General features: G+C 40.8%; 1 protein-coding gene across 1 annotated transcript in view; it reads left to right on the top strand.

Moving 5' to 3' along the window:
- Positions 1 to 19,407, top strand: part of Eea1 (early endosome antigen 1) — a 128,639-nt gene extending 109,232 nt beyond the window's left edge. The window contains 12 exon segments of the mRNA XM_028881203.2: positions 60 to 390; positions 558 to 659; positions 1,553 to 1,595; positions 1,598 to 1,746; positions 5,547 to 5,729; positions 9,663 to 9,848; positions 10,563 to 10,694; positions 11,880 to 12,065; positions 12,927 to 13,165; positions 13,600 to 13,720; positions 14,528 to 14,626; positions 15,724 to 19,407. Of these exon segments, the coding sequence (XP_028737036.1) occupies positions 60 to 390; positions 558 to 659; positions 1,553 to 1,595; positions 1,598 to 1,746; positions 5,547 to 5,729; positions 9,663 to 9,848; positions 10,563 to 10,694; positions 11,880 to 12,065; positions 12,927 to 13,165; positions 13,600 to 13,720; positions 14,528 to 14,626; positions 15,724 to 15,846 (1,894 nt within the window). The 3' untranslated portion in view covers positions 15,847 to 19,407.
- Positions 19,408 to 19,938: the final 531 nt, after the last annotated feature.

Below are 19,938 nucleotides of genomic sequence, written 5' to 3'. Positions count from 1 at the left end.
GAGTAATTTTGATTAGTGAATTTTATATTAATTTTAAAAATTGCATTTTTAATATCCAGAGTATCCAGTACAAAATCAGATCTGCAGAATAAATCTGAAGCCCTTGAAAATATTACACAAACTCTTACCAAGAAAGAGGAAGAAAAAGTTATTTTGAAACAAGAATTTGAAAAGTTAAGTCAAGATGCAGAGAGGCAGCGCAAGGAGCTGGAGGACCGAGTCCAGGCGGCGGTCGCGGACCTGAGCGCGGTGGAGGGACAGAAAGCCGCTCTGATGGCTGAGCTGTCCTCGACAAAGGAACGGTTGTCCCACGTTTCCGAGTCGTTAAAGAACTCCAAAAGTGAATTCGAGAAAGAGAATCAGAAAGGAAAAGCTGCTTTATTAGATCTGGTTAGTTGTTCACATTTACTTTCTTATCTGAGGTCGTCATCTTATTAAGATGCCCAGATGTTGTGTGGGGGGAGGGGGTTTGTGTATTTCCTTTATATTGTTCTTCCTGAGCTGATAAACCACTGTAAGTTATTACGGACATTTTCTGTGGAATGTTTCTTTATTAGGAAAAAGTTTGTAAAGAGTTAAAGCATCAGCTACAAGTACAGACAGAAAGTTCACTCAAGGAGCAGAATGAACTGAAAAAGTCACTTGAAAAAGAGAAAGAGGTACAGTTTTCTTTTCCTAATGTCAATATGCAAAATATCATAGGCCTTTGTACTTTCCAATTGCATTCATCCTGATATGGAAATCGAGGGAATGTTTATTTCTCTAAAATTTAATGGCTCATATGTTTATTTTAAAATTGTTATTTGTGTTCTACTTACCACTAACCAAATTTAAACTCGTTTAAAATGTAGGGCCCAATAAAGGAATGTAAGTAAGAAAAGGAGGAAATGGAGTCAACTAACCCTCAGATTTTAATTAGATAGGGTTAAAGAACGGTACCGTTGAAAAGATTAATAGCTTATAGCTTCTTAAACATGACTTCCTTCATAGACTGCCTGGCTTCCTGTTTTATTGCTGTGATAAAACCCTGACCAAAAACAGGGTGGGAAGAAAAAGATTTGTTTGGCCTACGTATCCTGATCACAGCCCGTCATGGCGGGAAGCCAAGGCAGGGACTCCAGCAGTCTATGGAGAAATGCTGTTACTAGTTTATTCCCCAAAGCTTGCTCAGTCAGTGTCCTACATTCCGAGGACCACCCATCTGGGGTGGCGTGCCCACGGTGGGCTGGGCCACCCTCATCAGTCCCCCACAGACTTGCCCACTGAAGCTCTTCTTCCAGATGACTCCAGCTTAGGTCAAGTGGACACAAAACTAGCCACCACATAGACAATGATGTTTGATGATGAGTGTGTAGAATAAAGGCCATTTCTGGACTGCTCGCTACACAGTTTTCAAGTACTTCACATCATTAGTTGTCTATGAAGTAAGTCATGTTTGGAAGGTGACCAACAGATTCAGTAATACCGTCAGAAGTAGTGTGTTACTAGAGCAGAGACTCAGAAAATGGGTTCTGATGAAGGAATGAGTCAGACAGGTTTGGTTTTCTCGTAGACTGCTCAACAGTTGAAGGCAGAGCTCGGCTCACTCAAGGGAGAGGCGCACGGGCTCGAAGTGCATTAGAGCAGAAGGAGAAGGAGGGCCAGCAGCTTCTGGGGAACATAGACCAGCTGACGCAGGCCGCCGAACAGAAGAGCAGGCAGATCGAAGCGCTTCAAGGGGAAGTCAAAAACGCTGTTTCTCAAAAGGTACCGACACAAATTGTTCACCTCTTTATAGGAAGAAAAAATTGGACCTTAAGATAATATCAAAGTGAGTTTTATTATAAATAAGTTGGTATATATTTAAATTTTTGTTAAATATATAGCTCATATTTGATACGTGATTTAAGTCTGAGTGTTCATTCATTGAAATTGCCAGCTAATTTATTAAAATTTGGTACTAATCATTTGTCTACTAATTCATGTCTCTGTATGAAAATACATGGAAATAATGTTTGACATTGGGACAGTTACTTATGTAACACTTCTACTGTTTTAGAAAAATCTAAAGGACTTCACAGTACATCACCTTTACTATGGGAAAACAATGACAAGAATCATGAAGTGAAATATATTTCAGAAATTCAGCAATGTCAGATTGTGTATGGTATTGTTGACATATATCATAATGTTTTTATTTCCAAGAATAAAGGGACAATTTATTGTTAGTCACCTGGTTTACATTCTTAAACACAGTCTCATCTTCTCCAGAATGAGTTGTAAAATTGGCTGTGTTCAGTATGAAATATTTGAACAACATAAGGTCTTTTTCCATTGTTAGTTTTTGCATATTAACTGGTCTCCAGAGAAGAGGGTACAATCCTTAGTCTGTAGAAAAACCTAAATATGTCATGTCACAACAGTTGGCCGCCAGAGAAACTAGAGTAGAAAGAATACAGATTAAAAACAGTACATAGGAAGTTTTACGTTTACCAGTTTTTCTGTTACGCTTTATTACATAAAAATAACTTGATAAAAACATAGGCAAGTGTGGAAACATTTGTCCTTTTGTGCTTTCACATGTAATCAGAAATTAGGATGTAATTGTCACAGTGTATTTTTGAACATTTTTTTCTGAATCTTTTTAGTCTTTCACAGCGTTGCACATGTAGATAATGTATTTGGTCATGCTTGTCCCTTATTCTTATCTTTCTCCATCTTACTTCTGAATAGGTTCCTATACTACTTAACCTTTTTTCCTTTTTACAATTATTTCTTTTATTTCTTGAGATTACAATTACATGGTCTATCCCCTCCATCTCCCCCCACAAATCCTCCCTCTTTGTTCCTTTTCAAATTCATGGACTCTTTTTTTCCACTAATTACATATAGTTACACAGCTATGCATGTAACAACAGTTAATGGGAAAGGGGATCATGTCCTCCTTTAAAAATAACATCTGAGTTTAATTAGGTTCCCAGCATAAACATGAGTGTGGACTTATTTACTGAAGCACGGCCACTCATCAGTGTTTAGTCCACTGAAGAAAAACGACCCCCCAGCATCCGTGATGGAATGTTGAAGGACTCCATCTTGTGCAGGTCTTGCTAGTTGCACATTTTAATGGTTTGGTTTGGTTTATTTTTGAGATGGAGTTTGCTAGGATACCATTAGGGCTGGGAGATGTCATCTTCCTATCTAAGCACTTCAAATAGCTGAATTACAGCCATTCCTAATTTGTACACATTGACGTTTGAAGTCTTTTTTCCCTCCAGAATTTAGTGTCACATCCAAGTATTTCTAGAACTTCATCTTTATATCATCATAATTTAATGAATTAAAATTACAACTATTTTGCATGTTTCCTCTTTATTAAATGATTATAAGATTTCTTTCAGATTTAGAGTTAATATATATTGCATATGTTTTGTACAGCTTCACTAGATGATGCCTAACATTAGAGAAGGCACTGAGAATCTGCTGCAGTGAGCAGGCAGTGCTGTGGTGCCAGAGTATGGGGAGAATGGGCTGCAGTTGTGGTTTGGAAGGGCAGTGACTGCGTCTTTCTGAGAGACTAGATGTGGAGAGACACTAGAAGAATCCAGGAGAATGCTACGTTTACAGTTGCGCACATAGATGGTTAACATTTATTGGAATGAAGTAGTGGTTTTTTTGGTTGTTGTTTTGTTTTGTTTTTTGATGGGTGGATTTGCTCTCCAGAATCAGGAGTTCAGGTTGAGATAGTTGCCTGTAGATTGTTCAAGAGGAGATGTCATGGAAGTCCTGCATAATAAGAGCTCAAAGTTCAGGTGGAGAGGTTAAAACTACTTGTTGAATAAAAGGTATTGAAAGCTATAGTTCTAGAAGAGATCTTTTAAAAAAAAATACATAATATAATAGCAGGCCAATGCCAGATGTTTGGAGTTCTATAATATTGAGAGATACAGTTGAAGAAAAGCAACTAGTAAAATAATTTGAGGAGAAATGACCAACAAAATAGGAAGAGAACCTGTAAGATATTTGTCCTGGAAACTAGGTGGAAGAACATTCTTTAGAAGGGGACCCAGTTAGCTATCAAGTACCACTGAGTGACCAGTGAGACATGGATAGTGGCAGGTTTGAAACTGAAGGACACCGATGACATCAACTTCAGATTCACTAAACTATTAGATCATTCTGTTTTTATAGAAGTTTAATTGACACATCATAACTATACATATTCATAGCATGGATGCAGGGATAATTCTATGCATGTGTACATTTTTTTCCTTTTATTGAAAATAGCTTTTGTTTTCACATTCTATATCCTGATTACAATTTTCCCTCCTGCTTATCCCAATTCCTCCCCACCTCCCCTGCCATCTGGACCCACCCCTTTCTGTCTCTCATTAGAAAACAAACAAGCTTCTATGGAATAATAATAAAATGAAATATTATATAAAAAGATAAAAACTTACATACATTTTTTTGTTGATCAAATTAGAGAAATTAGCATTTCTCTTTTCTTTAAACATCATTTATTCATCTTGAGAACCCCCAAACTCTTATCTTCTAGCTCTTTGTAAGACATACAGTAAAGTACTATAAATCACAGTCTTGGAACTTTTTCCTCCTAGTAGTAAATCCTATTTGGTACCATCCTTGGGTCTCTTTATTCTCCCAATGTCCGTACCCTTGTAAGCCTCTGTCAGAACTGTCTTACTCTATGAAAGATACATATTTATTTTAAAAGCCAAACATATTATACTACTATGCAGACATATTTTAATTACATCATATTTTTATATATCTCCTAAATATTCTTAAAGATAAATTGGTGTCTTAGTTAGGGTTTCTACTGCTGTGAAGAGACACCATGACCATGACAACTCTTATAAAGGAAAACATTTAATTGGGCTGGCTTACAGTTTAGAGGTTCAGTCCATTATTGTCATGGCATGACATGGTGGCATGCAGGCAGACATGGTGCCCCAGAAGGAACTGAGAGTTCGACATCTTGATCCACAGGCAACAGGAAGTGAACTGTTTGACTGGGTGTAGCTTGAGCAAAGGAGACTTGAGAGCCCACCCCCACAGTGACACGCTTCCTCCACCAAGGCCACACCCAATAGTGCTGCTTCCTTTGGGATCATTTTCCTTCAGAGCCGCACAGTTGGATTTAGAGTAGTTTGAACTTATGTAAAATTTTCATTCGGTCCTGTTATTAATAATGATGACTTACAGAAGTTCCCAGAGTAGAAAGTACATACTCATTTCAGCACAGTGATGGCTTCTTAATTTCTTTCATGTAGACATTTCTTAGTGTTTCTGCCGGCATTGTTACAGGCCCCTGAGGTCCATTTCCCTCTCCTCTCGCGGCATGTCTCTCATTCCCTTTGATTGCTTTGCACTTTGAGTTGGGACTTGTTGGTTTTGTGATTCTTTGACTTCCTACATTTATTAAAAGATAATTTTCGGACATAAATGCAGTTTATCTGGTTTCCCAGAACTTGAGTTGTATGAATTTTGTTTTATGTTTGACTGGCTTTTGAGTGGCATCCCCCTGAAGCAGCTGCTGCATGTTTTAGACAGAGCTGGAGAATGCGCTGCAGCGGCTCTCGGCTCAGGCGGCCCAGGAGCGTGCGGCAGAGAGAGAAAAGCTGGCCGCCTTAGAAAGCACCTACAACAAGTGCCAGGCCAGCCTGAACCAGCTTCAGTCTGATCTCTACGGCAAAGAGTCGGAGCTTCTGGCCACAAGGCAAGACCTGAAGGTACGGTGAACTGCGGTGTGTTAGAAAGCCAGGAAGCTGTTTGTCCATGTCCATGCACAAATGCCCATGTCCCTGATGGGCAAGGGAAGTTAGTATTTGTGAAGTATCATATTTTTTCTATTAAATTATTACTTTGATGTTCTTTTTTAAAGTTAAGTTTTATGACAAAAATTGTGGTATATAGAAATAAAAATACATAAAAACTCATGTTAAAATAAGTTATAGTGAAATAATTTGGGATATGTTATACTACTAGCTTTTCTAAGGATTTTGAAGCCTTTATTTAAAAATAACTTCAAAGATTGACTGGTTATAAGCCAGTTATGAAAAATACAAGCGGTTTTACTGTTGTCCTGCAAAACTGACTTTTAGTGTTATGTATTTGTTGACTTCCTAAGCTTCTAGGAATGCCTAATGATTATAATTAGGCCAATTAAATATAGCCTCAATTAATAATGCTATGTGATCAAATAAAGTACTGTGTTTATTAAAATGAAGAGTGTAAATAAAAAGGTAAGCAAGTTTTATGCAACAGTGGCATATTAATTCTCTAAAGGGAAGCAAATAGTGTGCTCTTGCACCCACACAACGGTCAGCCAGCACCCCACCTCTCTCTCTCAAACCCTATCTCTGTCTCTGGTCTTTTTTTTTTTTTTTTTGTCATGGTAAAATATGCTGTCTCTTTCCTATATTTGGGGGTTTTGTTTAGAGTGCACTACTGTAAAATTTTGTTGAGAATCACCAAACATTAAAACATTTTATTTATAGATATTGTATACATCTTGTATTTTATTCATGGGCTCTTGTGGGGACAGATTTATGAGGAGAGCTAGGCCACTTAGCCATGTGAGTAGATCCTGAACTATAGGTAGGATTTGGAAATGCAGTCTTGACAAGGATCATTTGGTACTGCAGAGGAAGTGAGCAGAGCCGACCAGGAGTGCTGGCTTATGTTTGGACTTAGGTTTAAAAAGTAGGATCCAGCAGGTGGTTGTGCATCCCTTTAATCCCAGCACTCAGGAAGCGCCTCTTGCAGGTGAGGCCGGCCCAGCGATGCAGCTGAACAGAAAGAACCATGGTTGGAGCTGCCGGTCCTACCCACTTCTCTTACCACCATTTCCTGAGGAGCAGGTTCCTAAGGAAGCACACGTGTTGTAGGCCAGGAAGAGAGATGGATGTCAGCCATGACTGTTCTTAGCATCAGTGGGCTGGTCTCACCTGTAAGAGGAGGAGAAGAGTGAGAACATAACAGGACACTTACCTGGGGGAAGGCTCTCTGGTGTAGCTGATGTCAGTGTGGACGTGGTCATCAGTAGGGGAAGAACCTGGCCTGATCTCTGTTAGCCCCATCTGCTGGATCATTTATGAAATGCTTTGTTTGTTGGGTATTTCTGTTGGCTACAATCTGTGCTCTTTGTCTAGAAAGAATAGAAATGGAATTCACCTGTAAATTTATGCCCGGGTGAAGTGAAAATTGTAGGGCTATGCAGAATTAACCCTGCTCTTCTCATCCCCATACTCTCTCTTATACCATTTTATCAGACCTCAGAAAAAGTAAGACTAACATCGGAAAGGTTTCAGTTGAAAGATGTGTGGGAAAGTTTGCTTCATAGACAAGGAGACTCCATGGGGCCCATACTTTTTTCCACTGGGATGCTGTGATTGGTGTAATCAGTCCAGGTTGATGGGTGATGTGCTCAGTGATAAAGATCGTTAAAGACAAGGAAATGATCCAGGAGGAGCATTCCAGGGGAAACGGTGCTGAGCAAGTGAGACGTGCGTGGCAGTGCTTTGTGGGAGTGTATTAGTGGATGTTCCAACAGAGGGTGGAGCAGTAGCCCTTGGCGCCTTCAAAAAGGCTTCACCACGCAGTCTTCCACCTGCATTTCAAAGAGCTGATTAATGGGTTCATAAGCTTACATTTTTAGAGGGCATGCATTTGAAATCGTATAAACTGATGACACTTGGAGGCTTTTGTGGGCATATTGACATTCTTCCAGAACTTCATAGGGGGCACTACTGCTTTCTTTCTAGGCTTCAGCAAGCCTGTTGGACCAGAGTCTCTATTACCTAATATAGTTAGAGTAGATTTGTGCAGTAGGCTTTGAAATTCATTTGTTTATTTCAGTGCTAAGATCAAACTCATAGTCTGAATCCATGTCAGGCAAGCACTCTACACTAAACTAGCCCCCTGGCCCAGTAAATTTTATTCTTTTAAAAACCAACCTCTTGATGACATCTAGTCTGGTGGCCACATGCCTCACTTTACACAGGGTCTCACGCTGCTTCCCTGTGTGTCTGCTGGAGAGCATTTGCTCAGCTTCCCCACTCCGTTTCTGCTCCCCAGGCCGCTATTCTCGGCTAAGGACCGTTTTATGCAGGGTACTCAGCTGACGATTGGCTGTCTGATTATTTAAAAAAGCCACAGCAAGGTGATTCTGGGTATTACCTGACAAAGTAAGTCTGAAAGGGCTTACACTTCCCCTGGCTGTTATTAAAAATTGAGCTTTGTATCTGAAAGAATTCTGAACTGAGTTACTGGTAAGAAGTAACTTTCGAGCCGGGCGTGGTGGCGCTTTAATCAGCACTGGAGCAGAGGCAGCGGATCTCTGTGAGTTGAGCAGCTGGTACAAGTGAGTCAGAAAGCGCAAAGTACACAGAGAAACTGTTGAAAAAAAAAAAAAAAAAAAAAAAAAAAAAGAAGTAACTTTCTTTTTTCAGAAGCATAATTTTCAAATGAGATCTTATTTACTTTTGTACTTATTCATTTGTTTAGTTATTTATGTGTGAGTCAGTGTTTCACAATGTTTTCTAGGCTGCACCCAAACTCATGTGAGTCGATCCTCTTGCCTCACCCTCCCAGGCACGAGGTTATAGACATCCATGCCCGGATTCACTTATATTTTATTAAATATGTGCTATATATAATCCTAACTGGCAGAGACCCTTTCTTGCGCTGCATTATCTGCCTCCTTTGCAAGGGAAGTGTTTCTCTAGTGAGAACTGGGCGATTCTGTGAGGTCTGGTGAAGAGTGTGTTAGCCAGTCTCACTCCTGCAGATTCTCAGCAAAAGTCCTGAGGATGGCAGCTCCCCTTTCCTAGGACGGTATCTACCCCCAAGGACCCAAACAGGCACTTTAGCATTCTTCCACTTGTGCTTCTCAAAACATCCTAGCCTTAGAGTAGTCAGTAACTAGATAAGAACCGACCTCACTCCTTAGTGGTGATTTCCCTCATCGATCTGGAAATATCTGACAAGCAGCTTGAAGAAGAGGATTTGCCTCCACTCTCAGTAGGAAACTGTGCCTCATGACAGGAAGGCAGCGGGTCACATGGTGTCTTTAGAGCTCCGCCCCTTTCTCTTGTCCTTGTCATTCACTTCAGGACCTAGCCCACATGGAATGGGACTGCCCACCTTTAGGGTGGATCTCTCTGCCTGAATTAACCTAATCTAGAAACTCCCTCACAGCATACTCAAAGGTTGGTTTCCATAGTGATTCAAAATCTGTTAACATGACAAAATTCACCACCACATGAGGGACTTACAGCAGTCAGTAACTATGATGTTAACTCTATCACTTGTTACACCATTGAGGCAGGGAGCTCAGAGGATGGGCTGTTGGCTGGTCAGAAAGAGCTTTAACTATAAAGCTAAATTTGTTTCTTTAGATTTGTTGATCAGATTGACAGCTATGAAATCTGACAAAATTCTGTCTTGTTTATCAAGGTGTTTACCAGGTCAGGGTACGTCGTAGATCCTAGAAAATGTATGTGCACACATATATAGCACTGAGCCGTATTTCTTTTTAAATTATTTTCTTTCATGTCTGATTGAGATGTGATTATGCACTATTTGCTATTGTGTTTTTATTAACTGTTATGCTTGTTGAAATTTACTAATCATATTAACTTGAGGAACTAACTTTTTATAAGTCTATAGAAGAGAAGCTCTCTCTGGCACAAGAAGACTTGATTTCAAACAGAAATCAAATTGGAAACCAAAATAAGTCAATTCAGGAACTGCAGGCTGCCAAGGCTGCTCTGGAGCAGGACTTGGCAAAGCGAGAACAGCTGCTGAAGGAGCGGAGTAAAGCCCTGCAGGACGCCCAGAGAGAAAAGGTACCTCCTTGGACTCCAGACCCCAGCGGGCCGAGGATGGGAGAGTGTGGAGTTGAGGTCGGAGGCTCTGAGCTGGGAGTGCTCCGCACCGCGTCCTGTGGTGTCTTACCACCAGCTGCTTCCTTAGTGGCTTTTGGAGGATTTATAAAGATGGTTTGCACACCATACAATTTTTGGTATATTCCAAATTGAAATTGGGAGTGTCTTTAGGAGTTGGGGTTGATTGTGAAGCAGGGACGGCATTTATGCTTTATGTCTCAAGTTTGGACAGTTCTGACAGATGCTGTTTATTGGTGCTGAACTGCAAGGGTTTTAGCTCAGGCACATCTTGTTTTAGTGTTAACTCTATTCCTAGTAGAGGATTTAATTTTTAAAAATTTCTGCTTATTTATAAACTGTGGCTTGAAAGGTCTCCCCAAAATAGAGACCCTTACAGAAAAGCGGTGATGGCAATAGAAGCTGTAAACTGAGTAAGATTGCTGTATTTCTATGTAGCCTTACTCTGCCTGGGTACTGTTAACTTTATAGAGATTTTATATGTAACTCTTTAATCTTGGTGGTGATATTGTGAGGTTCAATGGGAGGGTGAGATGCATATTCTGCTCTAGTTAGCTCCACTCGAGAGGTACAAGCCAGGGTCATAAATACCAACACTTTAGCATACGAACTTTCAAGAAAGTGGGTGCTTTACATTTATTTGTAATTTCTCTCCAGTCGGCGAAGGAAAAAGAACTAGTGAATGAAAGGTCGAAATTGGCAGAGCTGGAGGAAATTAAGTGTAGACAAGAAAAAGAAATGACGAAGCTCAGTGAAGAACTCAAGTCGCACAAGGAAGAAAGCATGAAGGTGGGTGAGAACTCCCCTTCCTCTGTCTGTGAGTGTACTAAAGAGAGAGACTGAGAAAGAAGCACTGTGTGCCGGACAAGTTATTTGATTGTTTTTGGTGAATGCTATGGCCAGAGCGTTCTTTATTGCATGATTCCTATATCCGTATGGAAACCGTTTCTATTCTCTGATTACTGAATGAAGCAAAGTAGCTACAGGGAAACTCTAGATTTAAAATGATGAAGTGGGACAGTGATTTAGAAAGTCATGTTTATAAGTAATAAATCTATAAACATGTACGACTTTAGATGGAAGGGAGTCTATTTTTTCAGTTATTTTTCTTCTTTAAATTCCTTGATAGTCTTTTGGTTTTAACACTTTACCCTTAGAAGCACAGACAGACATTGCCCAAAGTTTTTACTGTTTGCTTTGTAAACCATGATGCAGTTTCTGTGGAAAGCTTAGATGCTCTCTCGGGCTCCTCCCAGGTTCTCCTCTTCGTCCAGTGTGTGTGTGGTTTTGTAACTCATAGAATGATCTAGTCCAGTCTACACTCAGAGTGTAACGCCATGTTCAATGACTAAAGGAGGACCCAGTAAACACGTTAAGGGGACAGACTGAAAGGAAGCTGTAGAGATCTTTTTCAGATACTGTAATTAAAACACGTGCATGTAAAGTATGACCCGAATGAAATACTAGTGAGTAGGAAGTAAATAATCTTGCACTTTAAATCAGGGGTTTGAAATATTGAACTTAAAGACTTGGAACCAGTGTTGTGAAAAGTTACGTAAATCTCAGCTGTCATCTGACACGTTGACTCAAATTCTTTGTCTGCTTTCTGTTGCTGTGAGTGAGGAAACACCAGGACCCGAAGCAGCCTGGGGAGGACGGGGCTGTTTCATTTTATAACTCTCAGGTCACACTCCATCCCTGAGGGAAGTCAGGGCAGGAACTGAAGCAGAAGCCATGGAGGATGCTGTTTAGTGACTTGCTCAACCTGCTTTCTTAGAGCACCCAGGGGTGGTACCACAGTCAGCTGGGCCCACCCACATCAATCAAGAAAACACCTGACAGCTTTCCCACAGGCCACCTGGAGGTGGCATTTTCTCAGTTGTGTTTCCCAAATGAGTTTAGCTTGTGTTGTCCGTTAACAGAAAATTAACCCATGCATAGGGATGATTTGTTTGGCTTTTTTGCTTTCAACAGGAAGTAGCAAATCTCAAGGATGCCAAACAACTTTTGATTCAGCAGAAACTAGAACTTCAAGGCAAAGCAGACTCGCTGAAGGCAGCCCTTGAGCAGGAGAAGGAAAATCAGCGGCGGCTGCGGGAGCAGGCGGCAAAGGAGGAAGAGAAGCGGAGGGCTGAGTTCTCTGAGAAGGAGGCCAAGCTGGTCAGTGAGTCAGCTTGATAGCGGAAACGTGCTCTAAAGTGGGGCTTGGATCAGTCAGGAAGATCTTCTACCCAGAGACTACGATGGACATGGTGTTCTATAGTAAAGTTAGAAAAGACATCACATTTGTTAAAATAGCTGGTGTAGTAGGAAATATTTTATTCTGTAATCACATTAGTTAGAAAGGTGCAAATCCAATTAGGTGTAATAGTAAAGCATTTTTAGTGGAGAGACAAATGGGGAAGCCCACAGCCACAGGCTGGAGATGCGTGAGGGAAGCTGGACACTCGAGACACGTTTGTTTGGTCAAAGTGAATGTGGAGAACTGGTAACAGAAACCGGATTGGAATTACGATGACTGACGTCTGCTTTTCCTTCCCTGCCTTGTGTTTACCTCATGGGAAGCATCTGGCTTCCCTTTATTGGACTGACTCCAGACCTTACCAGATAACTTTGCCAAATGTTTAGTCGATCGGAGGGTTTGTGTTAGGGTTTTGGGGGGTTGATGAGAGATAGAGGATGCACTGAGGCAGGAGATTGTAGCTTTGTCCACAGGACCTCTGCTTTTTCTTAGCATGAACATGTCCCTTGTTCTGGTAGACTACAGAGTCTCAAGTGTGTCCCTTTGTCTGCTGAGAGCCTTACCGATCCTCATGAACCGCACTATGGCATTTGAGCAAACCTATTTCAATTACACATATTTGCAGAATCAGGATTTTAATGTATGATGAAATATGTTCTCCTTCCTCCTTTCCAGGAAAAACAATATGATTTCTATCTTTGGTATTTTAATTTCAATAAGTAGACATTTTATTTCGCACTACTTAGGTAATAGCTTCCCCCTTCCCTTTTTTCCCTCAGCATTCGGAAATAAAAGAAAAGGAGGCTGGGGTGAAGAGACATGAAGAGAACGAGGCCAAGCTCACCATGCAGGTCACGACCCTGAATGAAAACCTGGGCACCGTGAAGAAGGAGTGGCATTCTAGTCAGCGGAGAGTCAGCGAGCTGGAGAAGCAGACGGACGACCTGCGGGGGGAGATTGCGGTCTTAGAAGCCACGGTTCAGAACAACCAGGACGAAAGGAGAGCATTGCTAGAAAGGTGAGCGATGCCTGGTGGGTTAGTCTGTGCCTGCTGGCGGCCTTTCATCCCAGCACTCAGGAGGCAGAGGCAGGCGGATCTCTGTGAGTTCAAGGCCAGCCTGGTCTACAGAGGGAGTTCCAGGACAACCAGGAAGGTTACACACACAGAGAAACCCTGTCTTGAAAACAAAATTAAAATTAGTTTGACTCTATTATAAGTAATACAGAGATTGTCATACGGCACATTTTCCCACTAGACATAGAATGGAGAGAAGTCGGTAACCCTGCAGGTGTGTCAGCAGCCATTTACGAAATCAGACTTTGAAGGAAATTAAATAACCGAAATTAATGTATTGCATTTAAAATGACCAAAGTGGTCCATTACCTCTGTTCCAGAAAGGTCCTTAGTGATTTCTTAAGTAGTGATGGTCTCTTTGCACTCTATTCCATAAGGTGTCTTAAAGGAGAAGGTGAAATAGAAAAGCTTCAGACCAGAGTTCTAGAGTTGCAAAGGAAGCTGGATAACACGACCGCGGCCGTGCAGGAGCTGGGCAGAGAAAACCAGTCCCTCCAGGTAAGGCGCCTGCGGGCGTGGGCTGCTTCCTTATTCTCCCTCCAGTTTCTCTCCTAGTGAAAACTTCAGTTTTACCTTTAGAACCCAGCCGTCAGGGTGAGGATGGAGCTCAGTGGTAGAGGGTTTGCCTGCCACCCACACGGACCTGAATTCAATCTCCAGTGCTGTGCACCACCCAGAAAACCAAAATGACAGCAAAACCCCATGTTCGTAACTGTTTTCAGATCAACACCATCTATGTAGATAGTTTATAGATAGTTTTTATGGGTAGTTATATGAATTAAAGGTTAAAATGAATAAAAGATTAAAAAGGTCCTTGTTTCAGACACCTCTTTGAGAGTGACATCACTCATGGATTGTCACAGAGAAGAAATGAGAACATTCAGGAATATAGAGCAAAAAGTGGGTTGGTAAGTGTGTAAAGACGTGTCTCACGCAGGCAGGCGGTGCAGACCTTTAATCCTAGCACTGAGAAGGAAGAGGCAGGGGGATCACTTCCAGTTGGAAGTCATCCTGGGCTATATCAAGACCTTGTCTCAAGGAAGAAAACAGAAAGCGGAAGTGACCGGAAAATGAGGTGGTGTAGGTTTTTCTCACTGTCAGGAGGAAATGGATTGTTGGGACACAGTGGCCGTGAGGCTGCCAGAGCTCTGCGATGGCCAGCGCCTTTTATTCTGTCATTCAGACAATGGAAACTGACTTTCATAAAGTCAAAACTCTGTAAATATCTGGCAACAAATGAGAAATAACCAATTCATCATTCTGTGAAATGTTATATTTTAATGTATCAAAATGTTTTAAAAACAGATCAAACACACGCAAGCGTTGAACAGAAAGTGGGCGGAGGACAATGAGGTGCAGAACTGTATGGCCTGTGGGAAAGGCTTTTCAGTCACAGTGAGACGGGTGAGTGACCTCCACACCGAGCGGCCTGCGCAGATTCCTTGTCCTGGGAGATTGGTTGGCGCTGTCTCCCAAAACTGTGATCAACTGAGCCTTGATTCAGAGGACTAGCATAAACCAGACAGTTTTTTGGCGGAGTCAGATGGAGAGAGGGACACAGGGAGGAGGGAGGAGGGGCTTAGGAGTTTCTGGCCCTTTTGGATCTGGGCAAAGCAGAGAGGAGGGTCAGCTGGGCTTTTTCCTGTCGCTTTTTGGATCTACCAGGTTCATACCCTGCTGTCTCACTCCCAAGTTTTTATTAATAACAGGTTAATTTAGGTAATCATTACAATTCCATTTCTCAGTGACAGATGTTTTAAACAACAGTCCATGCTCGCTAGTTTCTGGTTATCATATGTGTTTGAATTTTAGTTTTAAATTCAGTCACTTTTTTCCACTGGTTATTCTCGGGAACAGTTGTTTTCTGAAGTAGTGGGCAGATATTAAACTAGGTGTTTCAGTTATATTTGAGGGGTTTTTGTTTTGTTTTTGAGACGGTTTCTCTGTGTAGCCTTGGCTATCCTGGAACTAGCTCTGTAGACCAGCATATCTGAGTTCTTCTAAAAGAAGCAAAAGCAGCTGGGTGGTGGTGGCGGCGGTGGCGGCGGCCTTTAATCCCAGCACTCGGGGCAGAGGCAGGAGGATCTCTGTGAGTTCGAGGCCAGCCTAGGCTACAGATCGAGTTCCAGGCTCCAAAGCTACATAGAGAAACTCTGTCTTGAAACATACCCCACTCCAAAAAAAAAAGAAGCAAAAGCAGAAAGAATTGTATTGTAAATAACTGTTATGTTTACGTTCTAAGTGAGAATAGAGTTCCTGAGGCTTTCGGTGACTAGGAATGGGTTTTCATTTGACAGGAGTCCTTGAACACTTTAAAAGAAGTTCTTTGGGGAATTTTAGGATATAAGCAAAGGCGACCTAAAATTTTACCATAGTGTTTGATCAATTTGAGGGTTCAATTACGCAGGGAATAAATTAGCATACTGAAGTCAGTTAGCCCGTTTTCATGCGTGGTTTGGTTGTATGGTGGTCTTGAACCTGCGTGACTTTTGTCTCCACAGCATCACTGCCGGCAGTGTGGCAATATCTTCTGCGCCGAGTGCTCAGCCAAAAACGCCTTAACTCCTTCTTCGAAGAAGCCCGTCCGCGTCTGTGACGCATGTTTCAACGACTTGCAGGGGTAGTGGCTGTCACAGCTGCAGAGGAGCGCCACACTAACAGCAGACCTCTGATACATCGGGTGTGGTCTCTGCTTGCACACTAGCCAAATCGGAATTCATATATTTTGGAATGTTACCAGTATCAAGTAAAACTTCTATTTTTGTGAGATTGGGTTCAGCTTTGATGATGTTTGTCCACTTACTCCCTAACCAGCTTTCATGCCAAGGTCAGAATTAGCCAATGAAATGTAAATAATCTTTGGATGGAAAATAGCAATGTATTTTTTTAATATAATTTAATTATTCACAAATGATGAATATACTTCCTTAGTTTCTTCCTCTCAAATTATATGTACAAAATGTATGGCTGGTTGTTATCGTTTGCTGTGGTTTCTGTTGCACAGTAACAGTGGTTGTATCACGTGTCCTCCTGGTGGAGTCATGCACAGGAGAGTCACACCCGTCTGTCTCCTGTAGAGGTCTGTGGCTCAGTTACGGTGTGATGTCATACACCGATGACTTGAGTGTTCTGAAGCAGTTGATGCTAAAACGGTGTGCTAACCATGAATTCAAGCATGGTTTTTGTTTTGGCAGTATTGATTAAATTCTCAAGTGGCTTTGATGGACTCCTATGTAAAATTAAGTGGTTCACTTTATGGTACTTCTGGGTTTGCATTTCCAAAACTAGAGTTAATTTATATTTCTCTGTCTTAGTTAAGATCCCATGCGCTGTCCCCTAAGCTGTCGCCTAGAACTTCCCACCCTGAGCTGGAGGCCTAGGACTAGAACTGTGTGGTGGCCTGTCTTGTCTTCTGACACGAGCTCACACCACAGCCTCACTCTGGCCATCCAGCGTCCTCAGGAAGCTGGCTTCTAAATGAACCTCTGTTCCGCATCTGGCTCTGTCCTCGTTAGTGTAGCTCAGCTTCACTGTAAGTGTGCCTGCACTTTAGCTTTTTCAAGATAGGAACCGATCCTCCTCTTGTCCTGTCTGTGACGACAGTATGAAGTGGTAAAAATACTAAAATTCCACTTCCACTTTCTCCAGCCTAATAGGAAAGAGCACTTGGAGAGGTGGAAAGTCGACTTCATGTTTCTGATGAGGGCTCCATGTTAACTGGGCAATCTTCTAACTTTGCAGGACTAGTGCTGTGGAATTACATACAGCTAAAGACTTGAGTGTGTGCAGCTGTGCACACATGTACCCCAGAACTCCTAAACCGTGACACCGATGGAAGCAAGGTTGTTAGCCCCGTCAGGGTCATTGGTGTGTGGGTGTGGGGACTGAGCTTAACCGGAGATTGGGAGAGCATCCGAAGACTGAACTTACTACATACTAATTTTTCAGTTACCTTTCTGAAGAAATAGAAAGTTACACATTGAATCAGTGCGGTCATTTCATAACAATAGCAGAGAAAGGTAAGAGCTAATATTTCATTTACAAGAAAGAATTTATAATATACACCTGCTGTCAGGATTATACTGGAATTTTCATGTTTATGACATACTTGCAGCATATACAACAAGCAACTGATGTGTATTTTTAATTGTTAAGCAAAGTTAAACCCTGCTGCCAGTAATTACTAAGGAGAATAAGTCCCAGGACTTGGATAAATATATATCCTTGAACTTATATAATGAAATAATACAATGGCTCCTTATTAAAAATAATAGTTGGATAATATAAACTTGAGCTATTTATGCATTTTGTATCATTGGAGATCCTTTCAAGTTGTCCTACACTTTTGGTTTTTTGTTGATAAGTACTTAAAGCAGATACAGCTCTGCTTCATGAAAATTCTGGATTGACATGTTTGTTCATTTCATCCTTTAGTTGAAGACACTGAAGACTTCCCTTGGTTCACCTCCACTTCACAAAACATGGGGTGGGGTGGGGGTGGCAACAAATAAGACCAGTGGTGTTTTGAAGTCGTTGTCTTGTTCTCCCCCAACTAATCTTATGTCCTGAATAGTGTCCCCACCACCTGCTTCTGTACCTGTGGCACAAATGAAGCCAGACATTTGTTCTTAACTGTCACCAACTTAGTGTGGATCAGAAACAAACATTTGAGAGTTTTTTCTCGTTTAAATAAAAGTCCTCTACTGAGTTCTTTTTGGCTGTGTATTTTAGATGTCTGCTAGTAGTGTTGTATTGTCAGTGGGTCAGAGCTGGCACACACACAGTCCCAGCTCTTGGCTATAATGCAAAACATATTGGCATCAGGCATTGGCAAGCTGCAGAGCCCAGCACAGAAATGTGAGTTAAAATCAAGTTGTGCTGGGTTTGTGTACAGTAAACCGTATCTGCAGAATTGTCATAAGAGAGAGCAGGCAGAGCTGCTGATCTAGGAGGTCCTCCTTTTGAAGAAAGACAAGAAGGAAACACAAACACCTCAGTGCAGTGTACAAAGAAACATTTTGTTCAACTACCTCTTAAAGTGGAATTAGCTAGTTTAATAGTTTCCTTATGGTAATATTAAAAAGCAACTGCCAAATTTATGTTTTCATCCCTCTTAAACGTCTTTATGATTATTTTATATAGTTTTTGAGGTCTTTATGGCGACTTTTTTACTCTTGCATTTGCATAAGATGTTTAGCCTAAAGTGGAAGGCAAATGACCGTTGTATATTTTGATATTTGTGACCTGTTTAATTCTAGCAGTTTTTTTTAATGCACCCTGGCTGTGAAAACCATGGATAACTTATCTATAAGATTTCAATGTGCCATCAATTTAGTATTCCTAGACATAAGCTTGATGAATGATCTTCTCTGATTATACTGTGCCACACATTGCTATGTCTTAATGCCCTTTGCCTGAATTTTAATGATGAAATTGTTATTGTTGCACATGTGAATACTGTGTATAAACTTCCTGAATTTATGTAAAATTGTATAAAGTAGGATTGAAAAACCACCGTGTTCTTTGTGTAAGAAGTAATGAACTTACTGTAACATGGTCCAGCCACAAGTCTGACAGTCTAGGCTTCTCTGAATTGGAGCATATATCCACAGCCTTTGTACATACTTTTGCATGAGTAATTTCTCCTTTAGTTTGTGGGTTCATTATGTTATTGTGTTTACTACTTGTGATCATGTAGTCGTGCCTTATTTTCTGAAAGAGTTTGGCTCAGTAAATACTGTAATTTCTAATCCCAATGATTAGAAAGTTACTGATTATAACTATGACTGGTATATTACAAGACAGCATTTAAATCTGTATTAAGAATAATGGAAGGATCCTTATCGAATTGCCACTTCTGTTTTTTAATATGTTACAGATGATATTAAAGACCATTTCTATCTAGTAGATGTTATCCTATGACTATGATTGTTTTGCTTGCTTTAAAAGAGAACATGCTCTTAACTGTTTTTTACAAATTCACCAAATATTGGGACTTTGCACCTGGATACAGAGAGTGGCCACTTTTTAATGTTGTCTAATCTAAGATGCTGATGAGGTTTGTGATCGCAAGAGAATGCATTGATGTCATTTTGGTTGAGAAGTTCCCTCTTTATCCTTCAGACTAATTTGTGGAGAATTAACAAAGCCAAAAAGAAATATTAAAAAAATATATTTAATCCCTCCTTTCATTGTGTATATACATTTAATAACTACCTAGACACTTTTTCGAGGCAGGGTTTCTCTGTGTAGCTTTTCGCCTTTCCTGGAACTCACTCTGTAGCCCAGGCTGGCCTCGAACTCACAGAGTGAGTTGCCTCCCTAGTGCTGAGATTAAAGGCATGCGCCACCACCGTCTGGCACCAGTTGGTTGTTACCTTTTTTCCTGCATCCTACTGTTCCAGAATGAATTATTTATTTCCCTATTTAATTCAAATGTTCATTAAACTCAGAGGAATTTAATATGCACATTCTTAAGCATGTGATATATCATATATTAGATGTTATTATGTGTGCTATATAGAATTTATATTTTCATGTGACCTGTCTTGAGCTATTTTTATCTTTTTTCCTAACTTTTGTGCTAACTTTCTCCTTAATGATATTCACAGAGAAAACTTTCGCATATAAATATGTGGCGTCTGGGCTAAAGTTATCCTGAAAGTTCTCTCATCTAATTTATTGCTAAAACTCCATGAAGAGTAAACATCAAACTT

Source organism: Peromyscus leucopus, chromosome 18, assembly GCF_004664715.2.
Source record: "Peromyscus leucopus breed LL Stock chromosome 18, UCI_PerLeu_2.1, whole genome shotgun sequence".
NCBI lineage: Eukaryota > Metazoa > Chordata > Mammalia > Rodentia > Cricetidae > Peromyscus > Peromyscus leucopus.
This window is presented reverse-complemented; position numbering and strand designations above follow the sequence as displayed.